Source organism: Daktulosphaira vitifoliae, unplaced genomic scaffold, assembly GCF_025091365.1.
Source record: "Daktulosphaira vitifoliae isolate Bord-2020 unplaced genomic scaffold, ASM2509136v1 Scaffold_1, whole genome shotgun sequence".
Taxonomy (NCBI): Eukaryota; Metazoa; Arthropoda; class Insecta; order Hemiptera; family Phylloxeridae; genus Daktulosphaira; species Daktulosphaira vitifoliae.
This window is the reverse complement of record NW_026099572.1, coordinates 37,952,542-37,970,855: the sequence shown is the minus strand read 5'-3', so window position 1 is coordinate 37,970,855 and position 18,314 is coordinate 37,952,542. Positions and strand designations below refer to the sequence as shown.

Sequence of the window (18,314 nt, the reverse complement as noted above, 5' to 3'; positions counted from 1 at the left end):
TCGGCATACAGCGAATGCACAAATAAACTTAAAAGTATATTTATTAGACATCAATGAGGTAAGTTTTAATACACTTATAAGTGAACGATTTTCTCGTTTCACGATTTTTGATAAAATACATAATATGAAGGAAATAACTAGACGAAAATATTCAAAATAAATTATAATTTAGGATAAATCACTTTAAATAATAATTAATCAATTTAAATTAAGCTCGGACATTTGGTTTCTAAATTAATCGTATCATTATCAAACCGTTTCAATAATTTAAGTGCAAATATGAAAATTGTACGCATTGAATATTAGTTTTGTAATACATGTCCACAAGATACACGAAATATTAATTAATCTAAGGCCACGGAAAAGTACGTTTTTAATTGAATAATTATGTTGCTATAACTTGTATGGATTATAATTAAAATTTAAAAATCCTAAGACAAATCGGCTGTCGTGATTTAACATATTTGAAATGTTAAATAAATATGTAAAACTATTTAAGCAATTAAATAACAAGTAATAGAAATAAGTAATTAAAAAGCAACAAATAAAGCTACGATTTAAAAACCTTAAACACGATAAATTTACATCGAAATTTCTAGTCGATCTTCGAGAAACAAAAGAGGAAAATTTAAATGAGTTTACTGAGTGTCCCTGCGGGAAAACTCACGGCAATCGTCAGTAATAATGCTCGCAACTTTAGGTATTCGTTGGAAGCTACGGCACGTGTAGTGGCAATAATTATTATATTGTACTCCACCGCTATTACTCTTTGAATACCCGTCGGGATCTATTGTGTATTTTTCTTTTAGTCCCTCTCTTCGACTTTTCCTCTTCTTCGGCGCACACATTAAAAAATACAGACCACTGTGGGGGTAGTGTACACGCTATATCTCCAACATCGTGGACGACACAGATGATGTGTGGAGGGTGGTACGAGCGTATAATGCGAAGAATGTAGCCGTGGCACACGTATTTCGGGGCGAGTTTTTTAAACAAAAAAAAACCGAGTGCGAGCGTGTTGCGAAAGCGAGCGAGGAGGAAATTTCTTTCGAGATCTCTATGTGGTACGCGTACGTAGAGAGTGAAAAAGAGTAAAGGCGGCGGAAAAGAAAATATGGCCGCTCATCAAGACCCTCGGTTCTCGCTTATTCTTAATTTCCATTCCGCGAGATGATGGTGAGTGGGTGTCAGTGAAACACAGAGTAGTATGCGCCCGTTCGAAATCCAAATATAATTAATTTCCCTCCGTCTCCCCGGCCTTCGCTGACGTCCGCCACCTCTAGCGAGCATGCAAAGAAAGCGTCATTTCTCTTTTTCGCCCGTCAGCTCGGGCAAAGCCCTTTTTCTTTTCCGTCTCCGCTGCCACCATTCCTTTGACATAACGTCATATTTATTCGCCGAAAAAGAAAACAGATAACTCAGCATTAAGATTTCGACCACCGCCACTCCGGCACACATTGTATTAAGGCGACGTCGAGTTATGAGGTGTGTTTATATTGTGTTGTACAATGACAGCAATGGAAAAGACGCAGTGTTTGTACGCAAAAAAAGATTGAAGCATCACTCGTTTCAGCGCCACCGGCATTAATTATTATTATTATTATTGCATCACAGGAATGGGTAAACCGCGCTCGCCACTTGATTGCCTCCAAATTCACATAAAACCAACACAGAAACAAGTTTTAAAATGAAAAACGGTACTTTTGTACAAAAAATGTTTAATAATGATAATGAAACCTAATAGTTCATAAAACTGAATTGTTTAACTATGGATGACAGAAATGTGTTATAAATAGTACTTACCGTTCATATCGTGGTAACTATAACGAAACAAATACTTCACGTAAATTCATTTATATTTAAATTTATCGTTGGGACGCTAATTTATTAAGAAAAAAAAAATGAAAAGTTTTCAAATTTATCTTATATTAATCTTATAGAATAATAATTCAGCTGGTAATAATCAATTTTCTAAAATTTTTAATTTCAGTAAAAATTATAAATACTTTTTAATAATAAAGTTATAATAAATACAACTACAGTTGTATTTGTATACTTGTATAAAATAACAAATTTTAATATTCATAAGTATTTTATAATTTAATATACAAGATGATTGGTTTATCATAAATCACTCGTTTACTGGCAAAATAAACACAATATTTGGGGAAAAATATTTGATTTCTTTTAGTTACACATAATTTTTGATTCATCGGCTAATAATCACTTTTTAGAATCACCCTTAATAATTTGTAAGAGTGTCAACTTTATTTTTTTAATGACAACATTCATATTTAACTAGCTTGTGAAATAGAAAATAATCTGATTAAGATAATTACTAGTCGTTAACAACTTTTGGACCAGTATTCCAGAAATTATTAACAATTTAAAGTTTAGACTGGAGGTGAGAAATGCTATTTTTAGGGTGTTGCTGTTTTTATCAATAGTCAGTTCCCGACCGTACTCTTCGCCCCTCCTAAGTATAAAAATGGGGAATAACTTCCAAAGTAACTAAAGGAAATCAGAAATTGTTTTTTCAACATTGTATTTATTTTGCAAGTAAACGACAGGCTTATGACAAACCGATCACCGTGTATAATAGTATAAAATTATATTGTTAGTGAAAGTATAAATTATATATTTCATAACCACTAAATTTATTACTTACAGTATAGTAATAATAAAACCCTACCGTTTGATTTCATGCCGCAGAGTAACTTTGTGTATTCAGCATTTACTTGACACTACTTGTCATTTTGTGTACATATGTACATTTTACATTGTATACTTAAGAGCTGAAGTAGTTGAAGAAGGAATTAGCAAAGCATGCCCGTGTTATTATTCACGATATGTTATCTGAAGGGACTCTAATACCGGCGGCTACGTTAACGGTCGTTGTTAGGGATTCCACTGGGATTTGAAACTGGACTGTGTGCGGTAAAATGGCATGAGTGGGGGGTAGGCAAAGGTGGAAAGAGGCTGATGTCCGAGTTGGATCTTTGAAAAGGGTAGTTTGACCGGGCTACCGTCTTACATGCATATGGACAAGGCGAACGGACACAACAATAAGAGCATGAGAAGGAGAGGAAGAGAAATGCAAATTACTACGACACGAGTGGCTGAGGTGGCGGCTGTACACTTCTCTCATTATACATATACGTTCACATATATACATACTAAGACCCGACTGATCCCTCTTCATCTCCTTCAACGGCCACCACTACCTTCAAAACACTTCCTTTGCCAATACCACCATCCGTTGTTTCTGTATTGATTTATACATAGTAGGTACATGTTCAGATGGTCGGACAACTAGAATAGATGCCTTCAAGCAAATAATTATTGTACGACTGTGTCTCTGTGACAGTGTTTGCGCCCTTCCTTTCTTATATCGATATCGTACTTCAGATTTTCCTTTAACAAAATGACTCCACCAAAAAGAATCTAAAGTTTTATTCCAATTTAGCTTGAACGAAACTTCCACTTCTGGAATATTTTTAAATATTAAAAAGTACATCGTTCTCCGTTTTAAAGATAATTAAATTTGATGTTGTCGTTAAAAAAAAAATTTAACACTCTTATAACACATAAGGGATGAATATAAAAAATATTTTACAATAAATAAATGGTATCGCATATGTAACTAACAAAATCCATAGAAAGAAATAAACAAAAATTATTACTTTAAGAGAAATCTAGTGGCTATTATTAAAAGAACCACCTTGCCTGTATAATTGAAATTGAGCTCAATACAAATATTAATAAACGTTTAATGTTCTTTAAACACAATTTTGGCAGATATTAATTTAAAAGTTGGAGCAACTATATTCTTCAAATCCTCTAATCTGCATCAATGAGTACGCTTAACTAACATACTAGATTATTTTTATAATCTTCAACAGATTTGGTGACAGAAATAAATACCTAACACAAATTTGGTTCTCTTTTATAAATAACATGGTTTATTTCAATATGCTTCTTATATTAGTTAACAATAAAATATTGTAATTGAATTACTAGCAAACCAGTAAAAGTTACTTTAAACCGTTAAATATTTGTACTCAAATACAGATACTTCATAAAAGTACTTAAAATACTTTCAAATAATTGAAAAATCATATATATATATTTATATTTTTATATTTTATTCTGAAATTAGAATAAATAATTGTTCCTATCTGGGAAGATATTAACCCTCCTCCAAAATTTTGTTACAGCTCCCTTTCTCACCCTAATAAATAATAAAGTAAGATTTTCGATTCCAAATCTAATTTTTTACATAGAATTTTTTTTTATGATGAGTTTATGTTAAATTTAATATTTGAAATACTTTTTTGAAACAGTACCATTGTACTATATATATAAATATAATTATTTAGTATAATTCTTAATCATAACACAATTATTTTTTGTTATTTTACTTATATTGTATTCATTACTTATAATTTAATGTTATTGAACGACTGTAATAAATATTTACTAAGGTACGACTAGCTGAGACTCTGCTCCAGGCCTGGGACTGGGACCCTACGAGACTCTTTGGGCCGTCCTCATAAGTAAGCTACTGACTCTGGTTGAAGTACTCGGCTATGCCGGGCACAATAAGTGTTTTGCAGGAAAAATATTATACTAGAATCAGCGTAACAAAAATATATTAAAAAATTAATTAATAAAATCAGGAAAATTCAAAAAGAGAAAATAGTAAAATGTATGGATATAAGGTTGATTACTGAGATATTCACTTAGGGAGTATTTAATGTAAAAAAAATCAATATTGATTAAATAATTGGTTACTGCGAATTAACATTGTACAGCACAGTTGTTATAGATGGATTCCAATTTTCACGTTAAACTTAAAGACTTATACATTATATTTGAGTTAAATAAGATTATTAATACTATACTGTTCTGATAATGTATGTCAAAATTTATATACTTATAACTGCGCTGAAATTGATATAGAAGTTATCACACATTTCTTGATAAAATATAAAAAATATATTGCTATGCGCAAATGCAAAATCTTACCCTTAATATATACTCTGCCTAGACATAAAAAAAAAAAGTTCCATGTGAAAAAAGTACATTTGTACAGTAAGTTGATTATGAAGCCAAAATTCAAACAAAAATTACATATAACAATAAATTTGATAAAATATATCAACAAATTTTGTATTATAAACATATTTAAAAAAAAATTGACAAAAATACTGAATACTTAATAAACCAAACAAAATAAAAAAATAACTAACATAATATCAAAATAAAAATCTAGTTAATAATAACTAAATCAATTCATATATGTCAACTATAACATGTATTAAATATAAATCAAAGAGAAAGAGAAAAATATAAATATAAATTCCTTATCTACAAATTTAGAGTCAAAACATATATTTTATGTGTAAAAAAAAAAGACGATTCCTTATTAAAAACATGCACGTGTACTTCTCGAGGCGTTTCGAGCGTATGAAAAAAAAGCTCGTGGAACGGCAAAAAATGAATGGATTGGATTAATTTTTTTATTTTATCTCAGAAATTTCTTTTGGAGGTCTGGTGAAAATTTCAAACCTTATATTGTAAAATGATTGTTGGCGAACGGCAAAAATTGTTCGGATCTTCGCCAATAATTTTCCCGGAGTCTCGTGGCTGAATACCTCGTTGAAAAAAAAATTTTTTAAAATCAGAGCACGCTAAGTAATTATTTCAGAAAAGCGTTTTTTCCTTGTTCAAAGATAATAAGATGTATACATGTATTATTGGCGTACAGAATAATCTTATAGAAATAATAAGATGTATTTGAATCTAGCCCGTTTCATAATTTAGATAAATAATAAAAATTGTTTACTTGTGGTTAATATTTAAAATTAACAATATCTAACTCTAAATGCCACAAAAGTATTTTATATTTTTATTTAATATACTGATAAGAGCTGATATGTCCTAAAGAACCTTTATCCTGATTAAAATATGTATTAAAATTAAGGTATTTTAATAAATAACTTTTTAATTATAATTAACTGTAATTAATCGTTTGTTTACAAAATATAATCCATGGATTATATTTAAGGCAATACTTATAAATAACCTTACTTCATATCAAAAAAAAAATTTGAGTAATAAAAAAATTTAAGAATCGAACATTATTATAGTACTTCAGAAAGTACTTATTTTAAATACAAATAATTTATAAAAGTATTAAAATACAATAGAAAAAAAATGTTTTAATTCTTCTAAGGCATGAAAAGTAGTAAAATTCACAAGTGTATAAAGATAAACATAAATAGATCCTATCTTCACTTCTAGTCTTTACAGGAAAGTGTAAATGACTTTAAATGCTGTTAACGGCCAATTATTTTTTTAGTTAAATAATTTTCTTATATTTAAGTAAGTAATACACACATGTTTTTATTTAAAAAACAATATTTTAGATGATGGATAATGTTTGAAAATTATAGAACATAGGATACTATTAATTTTTGAATATAAGTGATGTTATGTTTTATATTTATCCCTCCTTAAAATTACATCAAATTTGAGCTACAATAAAAAGATTCATTAACACAGAGTAATTTATCCTATTAAAGCCACAAATTTAAGATTAAATGTATTTTAACTATTTGATAAGTCTACACTGGGTGTAGGTTATTCTTTTAGTTCAAATAATTTTATCATTTTCTTTTATATTTTAATTACAGTATAATTTGACATCATTTAAAAAAAAAAAAAATATGAATTGTTATATTTAACCCTTAAGCAGGCGCGTGGGGGTCTAGCATACCCCCACATAAATAAAAACGGATGTATTATATTGCATAATAGGTGTACATAGATATAAATTTAGAAGATGGTTTTTATGGTAATATTGAATAGATTTTCATAAATAAATACATTCGAAAAAAAAAATGTATGACTTAAAATATCCATCAAAGTTGAAATGGGTCATATTGACCCCCACGCGACTATGAACGTTATAATTTTTTTTTGGACTTGTATTTTTTTTCAAAATATCGTTTTATCGTAAATGCAATGTTATAATTGATATAATATTGTGGAATTGGGATTATGTGGATCTGCCACCGTCTGTGCAATTAAGTTTTAAAAATAAATAATCTATTGAGAATTTCCACTACTCGATGATACGGAACAAATACGAACTAAACATGTAATAAATACATCCCGTCGCAATGTGGACACATTGATTATCGGTGCCTCATTTACAATTACCACTATTCACATTTACCCCTCCTGACCCTACTCGTATTATAATAATTAAATTGTATTGTAATATTAATAATAAAAAAATTCAATTAAGAAAAATGATCATGTAAATGTAAATACACATAAAACTAGTAAATATAAGACATGTTTGAGCTCAAAGAAATACAAGAAAAATTAATCAAAATACATTTTGTAATAGTAAAAGCTTTTATTTACCGTCTAAAAAATAAGATATTGCAGTTAAAATAATTTTTTTACAAACCAAAATATTTTAATGAAATTTTGAAAATTAAGTTTTTTTTTTTTTTTCGTAATGTAATTTTTAGTAATGCACATAATTTTGTCATTTATTTATTTGTTAATTTTAATTTTTTAATTTTTATCCATATTTATATATCATATGCTAACAAATAATGTCTTTGAATTTAAAAAAATGAACTTTTTTATACATATTTTATACTTTTTTAGAAAGGGGGTCTAATAGACCCCCACGCGACTATGAACGTTAAAAATAAGTACGCGCCTGCTTAAGGGTTAAAGTGTTTCATGACATATACTAACACTAATAATTTTTGAAACCTTTAATATATTTTCCCATGAGCGTTTCTGATAAATATTAAGCCCACCGCATACATACTTTTATTTCTTGTACGTATTTGTATATGTAAGATTTTATAAAAATATTTTGTAATAAAAGTATTTTTTTTGTATACTCATAAATGTATATATATTATGTACACTGTAATTAAATTTGTATTAATATATTTTTCCAAGCCTCAAGCTCATCATTTAACTATTTAGTACCAGGTTACTAATTAAGCACTTAAGGTAATTTTCTAGACTCCCTTAGAGACGTTTTTTGGTATTTGATACATGATCTTATAATATTACCTTTTACCATGACTTAACTCATGTATGTATGAACATTAAACATATTTTTGGATTGAATGTTGCTTTTGTAAAGCTTTTTAATCAAGTTTCATTAATTCTCTTGTTAAAATTACTAAGAAACTCATTTTGAATAATCTAGCACAGAATCTATAAAACAGCTAACGAATAATAATAAAAATTTATTATATTACACAGTAACGATATCTAACGACTTGTAAGGAATAATATATTAGGAATTTTATTCACTAGATGTCTCTGTAACATGAAATAATTTTTAAAAGATGTTCTACAAATTATAATTCTTTATCAAAATTATCAAAAAATGTATTAGAGTCTTATATAATACAATATATAAAAACTANATTGTTCATCAAAATCGGTCCAGCGAGAGCTGAGATTGAGCGTTCACAGACACAAAAAAATAAAAAAATAAAAAAACACATCATAGTAAAATTAATACCTTCTCAGCTTCGCATCGAAGCTAAAAATCTAAGCACGGCAAGGACAACAACGGTCTAGGAAATAAATACAATTATAGCAATCTTCAATATTTAAAAACAATTACCTAACTATTTTTTCTTCTAATTTTTGGTTGCATTTTATATAACACTCCTGTTAAATTATTTTTTGCCTTTTTTATACTATTTATTGCTTTTTATTTCAAATATAGAATGTAAGTCCTCGTATAACAACATAATTATATATTTTATAAAACTATTAGGTATTTTTAAATTACGTCAAAAAATAAATCAGCTATCCATTTTTTACCAACTTATTTCACAAAATCAATTTTTTAAAAAGATTTTTTTTAAAAGATGTTAGTTTTGATGGAATTAGGTAGAATATGAGAATAAAGGACAACAATATAAAGTTGAAGGTTGTAAGAGAATAACATTTATTACGTGTGCCAAGTGTAAAGTATCGTTATGTCCTCACGAAACAACTGTTTTAAAATATATCATTAAGATACTAAAATTAATTAGATTCTAATTTTGATAATATTAGGGGAGTTTCTTTTATTTTTCATAAGTCTTTGTACATAATTTAACTTTGAGCTAAAGCAAATTTTTATCATTAAAATAATTTAAAAGTAATTTAACTGACGTCTATAATATCTGACATTTAGTTTAGTATTTTTATTTTAGTTAAAAATGAAAAAAGTATGATTTATTTTTTTAATGTTATATTCTAATATTATTACAATATGAATGCACAAATCATAATTTTTTAAAATATTAAATATATTATTCAAAAATATACTATTTAAATCTTGAGATTCATAAGGTGTTAGTCGGGTTAAAGTTTCAACCGTTTTTTAATTCTTTTATTTTTAGGTGAAAAGAATAAATTTTGTTTTATCATTTTTTTATTAACTGCTTCTTTTTTGTTATTAGCTTTAAATGGAATAGTTGGATTTTTATTGGATACAACACTAATAAATGCAGAGAGCGCTTCTAACTTTTTCAACGACCAAAAATGTTCAGGATTTTTTATATTTTAAATTTAATTTCTCATACTCATAGCTTTATCTTTAAATTTTTCATATACTTTTACATTATCCTTTAGAGATTGTGAACTTTTTAAATGTATTTACATTTTTTTTTCAGTGTTTATAGTAACATGAGCGTTTTATATTATATACTTCAATGTTGCAGTTCAATATCTAAATTTAAATTATTTTTTGAGATGTTTGATTAATATAAGTTCAATATTAGATAATATTACAGAAGTGATTGTTGATGTTTTTTCGGATTTGTCTGTTGTTCGGAATGTTGCCTTTATAATTACATGTATGTGATTACATATAATCTATTTCATTTGATAATCTTGACATGTATATTGGTACGAATATATAAATATTTTACAGTCGGTGCAAATCATAGGGCAACATTCATTACTCAGGCATTTCTTTATATTGTGCCATGTATGTTTGTTGTTTTCACTTTTAATATTCCATTCATCAGTATCACAATGATGTATGTTTAGATTAAGAAATGTACTCTTGGTATGTATTTTTTTTCTGTACTCGAATAGTAGATTTACCCTTAGTAAGTTTTTCAATTCTTATGATATTTTTGTCTCTTATAATATATCTCAATACTATGAGGCAAATATCTAAATGTTCTATCTTACAACCATTTAAATAGTGATATTTAATTGTTTTGTGCATAGCTTCTAACATTTGTTAAATGCATGTCGCAATTAATTCCTAGAGTTCTTCTAAAACCATGAGCCCATTGTTTAACCTTATTTCCATACACACGACTAAAGTAATCCCTGAACTCATTTGTGTCTGGGTCACTTAGCATTTGGTTCATTGATTCATTAAAAACAATATGAAACTGCGTATCATCTGTGATACTTTGAAGAACTTTTAAGGTTTTATAAATTATTTTTTGTTTTTCAATTCTTCGAGGTCTTTTTACTTTTGATAAGTTTGAACGTTATGCTGAATAAAAAGTATCGACTAAATCTGTCATGATTGTATTAGAACTTATTATTCCAGACACAGCTTTTATTGTAGCAAATATCACCGTATGAACTGTTGTATTTTAGCTTCGATGCGAAGCTGAGAAGGTATTAATTTTACCAACATCTGTTAATTTACATTTTTTTTTGTGTCTGTCACTACTTTTTCTCAGCTCTTACTAGACAGATTTTTCTCAACGATACGTCAAAAGATGATTAATTGTATCTAGTTGAAGACATTATCCTCAAAAATTGAAAATGACACCTTTTCTTTTATGGGGAAATAGCCGCCGAACTGAACAAAAATGTATTTTTTATGTAAAAATTACTGTTTAAAGTGTTAATATTTTGATATTTAAACGTGCCATAACTTTATTAAAAATGTACAAAGCAAAATAATTTTTTTTATATTGAAACCTTAGGTATTGTTCTTTTATTTGGTAAAATAAACAAGGCAAAGGGATGAACTTAAAAATTATTACATAGTTAATAATTCAAGAATAATGTGTAACTAAAGATAACCAGAAACAAAAATGTTTAAATTATATTTATTCTGTAAGTAATTGAGTGGGTTATGATAAAAAAAATTACCCTATATTATAAACATTTTCTATAATCACTATTCTTTTTGATTTATAGATTTATAACTAACATTTATTTCTTTTAAAATGTTTATACATTCCCTATGGTTTTGTAGATACAAGAATATTAAAAACCCTTTTTTAACTTCAATTATTTTACATTAAAATTCATAGAATAGAAAAACTAGAATTTTTTTTAAACTCATAAAAATTTCTATCGAGTCATATCAGGTCTATGTGGATAATTTTAATTAGTTCTAACTAAAGTATAGCGAAAAGAAGAAAAAGCTATGTATGGCATTAATAGATTTGGAAAAAGCTTATGATAGAGTACCAAGAGAGGTATTTTAGTTGGGATTAATGAGAAAAAAATTCCCAAAAAGGTACATTAATATAATAGAGGATATAAATGCTGGCACTTGTACCAGGGTAAATACCAGGGTATGGGTGGTGTAACAGGTGATTTTAGAGTAAGAGTAGAAATACACCAAAATTCATGTTTTTTATAATGATTGATGAAATTATTAGAGAAACATAAGTAGAGGTACGCCGTAGTTTATGTTGTTCGTTGACGATATAGTCGTTAAAATTTATTTCATAGCATCAATTTAAAAATATCGTAATTGGCTTGTAAAAAAAAATATTATCATTATCAATTACTATAATACAATAACAGTTTATTTACTATGGAAATTTCAGTCTAAACATTTATTATTTAATTATTTGCTATAGTACAATTTAAGGAGTAATTAATAGTGTTTTTATTTCTAAAAATATTACAATGTCATCGAAAAAAAACATATTTAGTAAATTTATAAATTTTATAAGAAAGGCGTGTAAAAGGAAGAATAAAAAAAATTGTGCTGATATCAAAAAAACAAATTCAAACATTGCTGCGAGTGGAGACTCGTTGTATACGGTAATGCCATCGAAGTGTACTACCAAAAAAAGGACAAATGGTTTGTAGTTATTTTGTATAATTGTAAGCACAGCTAGTAAGTTCATACATTATTTTTGTAATTTTCTGAAAACATTTAGTCCGATCAAATTTCTTACAAGATATTACAAAAACACAAACAAATTTTCTGAAAAAATAAAACATTAAACATCTTAATATAAATTCGTTATCAATTATACATTCGACTAAATATACGTGAATTTTGTTGATTATTAGCACATAGAAAATTACTCTTATAAAATGTATTAATGTATGAACTCATATATAAATCTATGCAAGACCTTATTTTTAATTATACACTTGAGTATATAAATGAAAAAATATTAAAATGGTATTTATTTAAATGCTAATTGATTAAAAAATTGTTTTTTTATGGTTTAATGTACTTTTTATATATTATATTTAATTTATTATGACCTCTTACACTTCCATACTATACTATTGATTAGTTGTTTTATTAAGTCCATAGTTTATAACTATATCTCATTTTTTAGATAAGGTTCAAGACTTAACGTCAGAATTTATCCATCCAAGAGAATCTATCCAGGGTTTTATAAAAAATGGTAGCGTACCAATTAAACGCGAGAATGAAAAAAAAACTATAGCCGACAAAATAACCGACTTAAAAGAGTCAATAAAAGATGAAATTTTAAATGACCCAAAAATTGAAATCATCATTCGAAGTAGTTATTTATATTTAAAATTATTATTCTAAAAAAACTTATTAATTTTCTTAAAGTATCCATAATTTATACCAAAATTGTATTTAATAGATCACATTCAAGGTTTAACATCCGAACATATCCAGGGAATGGTTCACAATTGTTTGATGGAATCTACCGATTACTTAATAAAAAGTAGTGGTGGTCAAAATATACGCAAGGAAGACGAAATAAACGAAAACAAAAAACTAACCGACTTAAAAAAGTCAATAAAAGATGACATTTTAAATGACCCAAAAATTGAAATCATCATTCGAAGTAGTTATTTATATTTAAAATTATTATTCTAAAAAGACTTATTAATTTTCTTAAAGTATCCATAATTTATACCAAAATTGTATTTAATAGATCACATTCAAGGTTTAACATCCGAACATATCCAGGGAATTGTTCACAATTGTTTGATGGAATCTACCGATTACTTGATAAAAAGTAGTGGTGGTAAAGATATACGCAAGGAAGACGAACTAAACAAAAACAAAAACCTAACCGAGTTAAAGGACTTAAAGCAAAATAATGGTAACTCTATATTTTTTAATTTTTTAGAAAAAAATGATATTATATATTTATAAATTTAAGTACAATATAAATATGTCCATTTTCCAGATTTCATTCCTTCAGCTCCGCCACTTCCCCAAACTCTACTAACGCTTCCAAAAACGGATAACAATATTAAAAACAAAGGTAAGGATAATAGACCAACTCTACCAATGAATCTATTGGATGAAATCAAACGTGGCATTAAATTGAAGGTAAACTTTTTTAACAATTAATAATTGAGTATGGTGCAAATTCTTTATTATAGCTTGATGTAAGTAATATAAAAAACCAAAAATAATTTCCTAAAAATCTATATTTTCTAGATGATTAAATGTTAATAAGTGTTTAAATGAAATTATAAATAATTTAATCCTGTGGATTCACATAATAATGCCACAAGCCTCCGCACACTCGTACAAATTTTTGCAATGAATTCATTATTTACGTTTTTTAATTTTTTTTTTTTTTTTTGTTATACATATGAAGTGAATATGAAATTAATATTAATTAATCACATTTTAAACACTTCATAAAAATAAAAAATTATGGTCTACCAACCAACTTAGAAAAGTTTAAAAAGATCTGTTTCAATATTGTTCCACTGCGGTAGGAACTTCACGTGTGCTATCCAAATTTTGTAGTTAACATTTTTTTCATGTTTTAATATTTTTTTTTCTTTTTGTCCCTTAATTTTCAGAATGGTTTTTTCCTTCGTGTTTTGACAAGTATGAAATTAATTACTAAAATTTAATTATGTTCCCTTAATTATAAACAAAACTCTTTTTATTACATAAATATCTCCAATATTCTCGTATATCTTATTTTTTATCTTAAATGATTTTTCCTAGTTTTGAAGTAACTGTCTTCTACATACTAATGTGTGTAAACCATTTATATCATCAAATACATTTTTTTTCTTTAAAATTCATTTATTGTCCGGGTATCATTTTTTTTTATATAATCAAGTCCCTCACTTAAGTGGTTGGTGAAATGATATTTATTTAACCGATATGTGGTAATTCCACAATCTGTTGCGTGACCTAAATAGTTAACATAAGTACAAGATTTTAAAATTTTTTTATAGCCAGTGAAATCAGTGGTTAAAATTATAGAAAAACCAAAGATAGAAGAAAAAGATATGCAACGAGTGAAACCATTGGATAATACTTGTATATATACATAAAAAATCACTGTTTATGTGATCTAAATATGAAAATTTTTCAGATTTCATTCCTCCAGCTCCGCCACTTTTCCAAACTCTACTAACGCTTCCAAAAACGGATAACAATATTAAAAACAAAGGTAAGGATAATAGACCAACTCTACCAATGAATCTATTGGATGAAATCAAACGTGGCATTAAATTGAAGGTAAACTTTTTTAACAATTAAAAATAGGGTATCGTTTGAATTCTATATTATAGCTTAATGTAAGCAAAATAATTTTCTAAAATCGATATAGTATTTTAATTATTATAGTTCAATTTTTTTTATCGTACATATGAAGTGGATCATATATTAATGGGTCGCATTTTGAACACTTCATAAAAATAAAACATATTAAACTAAAAAACAAGTTAGCTGAGATAATTTGATTTATTTTAATTATAATTAAAATAAAATATTTATATTTTTTTGCAATGAAGTTTTTTAATTTTTCGTCTTACTTATGAAGTGAATATGAAATGAATATTAATGAATTACATTTTAAACACTTCATAATGATATGAAGTATACACATCATAAATACATATATTTTCAAATTAATTATGCATTTTATTTTAATCTTATATGTGTTAATTAAATTAAATTTTTTTTCTTTAAAATTCATTTATTGTCCGGGTATTATTTTTTTTTATATAATCAAGTCCTTCACATTAGAGATCTGGTATTTATTTAACAGCTTAGTGGTGATTCCATAATCTGTTGCTTGACTCAAGTAGTCAAAATAAAATATTTAAAAATATATACAACCTCAGTACAAGATATTTTAACATTCTATAGCCGGTGAAGCCAGTGGTTATAGAAAAACCGAAGATAGATAAAAAAAATCTTGAAAGATTGAACCCATTGGATAATGCCATGTTCCGTCGTGTCAATATGATGTCGAGCAGTTCTAGCTCAGATTCTTCACCAGAAAACTTGTCTCAAGATGAATGGGATTAACCAAATAAAAACCAATCGAAGAACAAAACTAGGATAAATAATGTGAAATTATAATTCATAAATCAACCGCTTTGGGGCATAGTAGGAAGGTAATCAAAGGGTAACCACCAAGATGAGCTGAGGATACCGGTTTGTCTAATACGGACAGACAGCCGCACACAAACAGATCATCCCTTGACTTTGTACTTACTATGTTTTCAAAACCATTAACCAAATGCTAACAGCGATGTTGGAGGTTTTTGAAAAACACTTTTTAATTACAAATTTAATATTATTATCCATGTTAATATTTTCGAATTTTTTCTTTTTGTATACAATGTATTGTTAAGATTTTTTCTGATAATAAAAATAGTTAGAATGTATGGAGTTGTTTTTTAAATTAGTAAACATAAAAGAACAAGGAAAACCAAATCCATAGTCATCAATTACTAATAAGGTAACCAACTCAAAAGCATATTCATTGAGACTATGTATTTCATCTAGGCCAACTATTTTATTTTGCCCAAACTGTTTCAACACATGCATTTGACACAGATGATAACGAAATCTTTACACACTAAATATTAGTTGTAGGTATGTAACTTTTTTCATGCAAATTTTCACGAAAAAAAAAGACGTTTTCTTCTGCCTTCTTCTCAATACATATTTCAATGTTTGATACCGTGAAGAAAATATACAAAAATTCAAATGTTCACAAACTTTAAAATACTGTAATATTAGTAGTAAATTTACTACTGAACATTAGTAAAATAATTTTTTATCTAATTTTTCCCTAAAATCTATTCTAAAAAATTGCTATCTTGAAATTTTTACATTTTTGTACATTATTTCTAATAAATCGAAAAACTATTATATTTTATAGTTTTTATGTGTAAAATTTATTAAAAAAAAAAAATCAACGTAAAATATTAATTAATTCATAACTTATTAATTTTTCAAAACACCTTGGAACACTCTGTATATTAAGTATTTTTTAATCTATTATTATTATTACTTTTTATTAAGAGTAATAATTTATTTTTTGGATGAGGACAGTAAATTATTTTTACCTAGGATATCAAATTCCTAAATACACCTCCAAATATTATTAAGTATAAATTGAATCAAACAGATATAACATATTATTTACAAAATGACAATAATTAAGTATATTAATTGTTTTAAAATATATATTCTATAAGTGTGTATATTATAATATAATATTCTACACGACAAAATGGGTACAGTAATAGATTTTTAGCTCTAAAGCTATATATGATTTAGCAAAACAGATATATAATATTTTCTTTTTCTAGTGTTTAATTAATTGCATAATATAAGTATAAGAATAATAATTATTCTTATATTTATATTGTGCAATTAAAATGTTCTTAAATGTTATTTATTCAAACATAATTTTTAAACTTAGTAACATAGTATTAAAGTTACCTGAAATATAAAATTGAATGATTTCTTTATTGAATATTATACCATGATATGCATTTAAATGCTCAATCTGTATGGTTTTTTTTTAAACATAAGATTAGGGCAAATATTGCATGTTGAAGAATGCAAAATTTTATCTTGTATATTTTCTAACTTATGGATATATTTTTTTAACACGCTTTTATTAGTTTCACCTGTATGTATGTATGTATGTATACTTGTAACTCTCCAAGCGTTATCGCATATTCTGTCGTCTATGCCCTTGAGACTACACTGTCGTAACGCATTCACTCCACCCCGCTCACCGCTCGCCAAAAAACACCATTTTCCTGTATAATTTTATTTTTGGTTTTCGTACCCGTATACGTGTGCGAGTCATCAATTACATATATATATATATATAACAAATTTTTTTTTGTGACCGACACGGTCCCGCGTCGTATCGTTATACACGATACCCCACGACTCGTGCCACCTTAATCAGCCGTCGCCCTATTTTATGAGTATTTGACTGACCAACACCGCGCGTTATACGCCGCGGTGCAAAGTCCAGCAAGTGCCGCACGGCCGACGACGTCCCGCCGCTAATGATACCGTAGTCTTCTTCCCGTTGTCAAAGTGACATTGCTAACAAACCGATCCGCACTCGCGCACCGTCGTCATCAACGCTGCTAACCTTTTGACGGCCGAGGATCACGCCGGACATCGCGTCACCGATGCCAGCGAAAGTGACGCGATATTATGCGAAGATTATATATTCTTACCGCCGCCGCTAATATTAATATATACAGAGTGGCCCACCACTCACAGACAACTTAAATAACNGTGGCCCACCACTCACTGACAACTTAAATAACTTTTGATCCAGTTAATATTTTTAGCTGATTTTTTTTTTAAATAATAGTTATACGTTAGGTCTATAGCTATACCTTAATAATTAATTTTTTTACATTTTATTAAAAATATTATTTATTTTTAAATTTTAAATAAAATGTAAAAAAAAAATCTAAGATAGCTATTTTGTAGAGTAGAATTTAAGAAAAATTTTAGTAAAAAAATATCTTATTAATATTCAGTAGTAAATATTCTGTAGCGTTTTGAAGTTTGTAAAAATTTGAATTTTCATGTACTATTTTACGGTTATAAACATTGAAATACGTATTGAGAAAAGGACAGAAGAAAACGCTATCTTTTCAATATACTTTTGAATGAGAGTGATAAGTAATAATTGCCTTATCTAATTTCTTATCATGGTATTAATGCCAAGTTTGTAATGTATACACATTATCATCATATGTATACGCAGTAATCATGAAAAGATAGCGTTTTCTTCTTAAAATTT

The 18,314-nt window shown here is 27.2% G+C and overlaps 2 protein-coding genes across 2 annotated transcripts; both read left to right on the top strand.

The window, feature by feature from the left end:
- Positions 1–11,899: 11,899 nt before the first annotated feature.
- Positions 11,900–13,278, top strand: LOC126910583 (uncharacterized). Its single transcript, XM_050663747.1, has 4 exons — positions 11,900–12,121; positions 12,615–12,803; positions 12,894–13,100; positions 13,157–13,278. The coding sequence occupies exons 1-4, from the start codon at positions 11,944–11,946 to the stop codon at positions 13,276–13,278; spliced, it is 696 nt and encodes a 231-aa protein (XP_050519704.1). The 5' UTR covers positions 11,900–11,943.
- A 1,122-nt stretch (positions 13,279–14,400) lies between these two features.
- LOC126895760 (uncharacterized) lies at positions 14,401–15,640 on the top strand. Its single transcript, XM_050667965.1, has 3 exons — positions 14,401–14,551; positions 14,607–14,752; positions 15,386–15,640. The coding sequence occupies exons 1-3, from the start codon at positions 14,521–14,523 to the stop codon at positions 15,545–15,547; spliced, it is 339 nt and encodes a 112-aa protein (XP_050523922.1). The 5' UTR covers positions 14,401–14,520; the 3' UTR covers positions 15,548–15,640.
- The last annotated feature ends 2,674 nt before the right edge of the window (positions 15,641–18,314 follow it).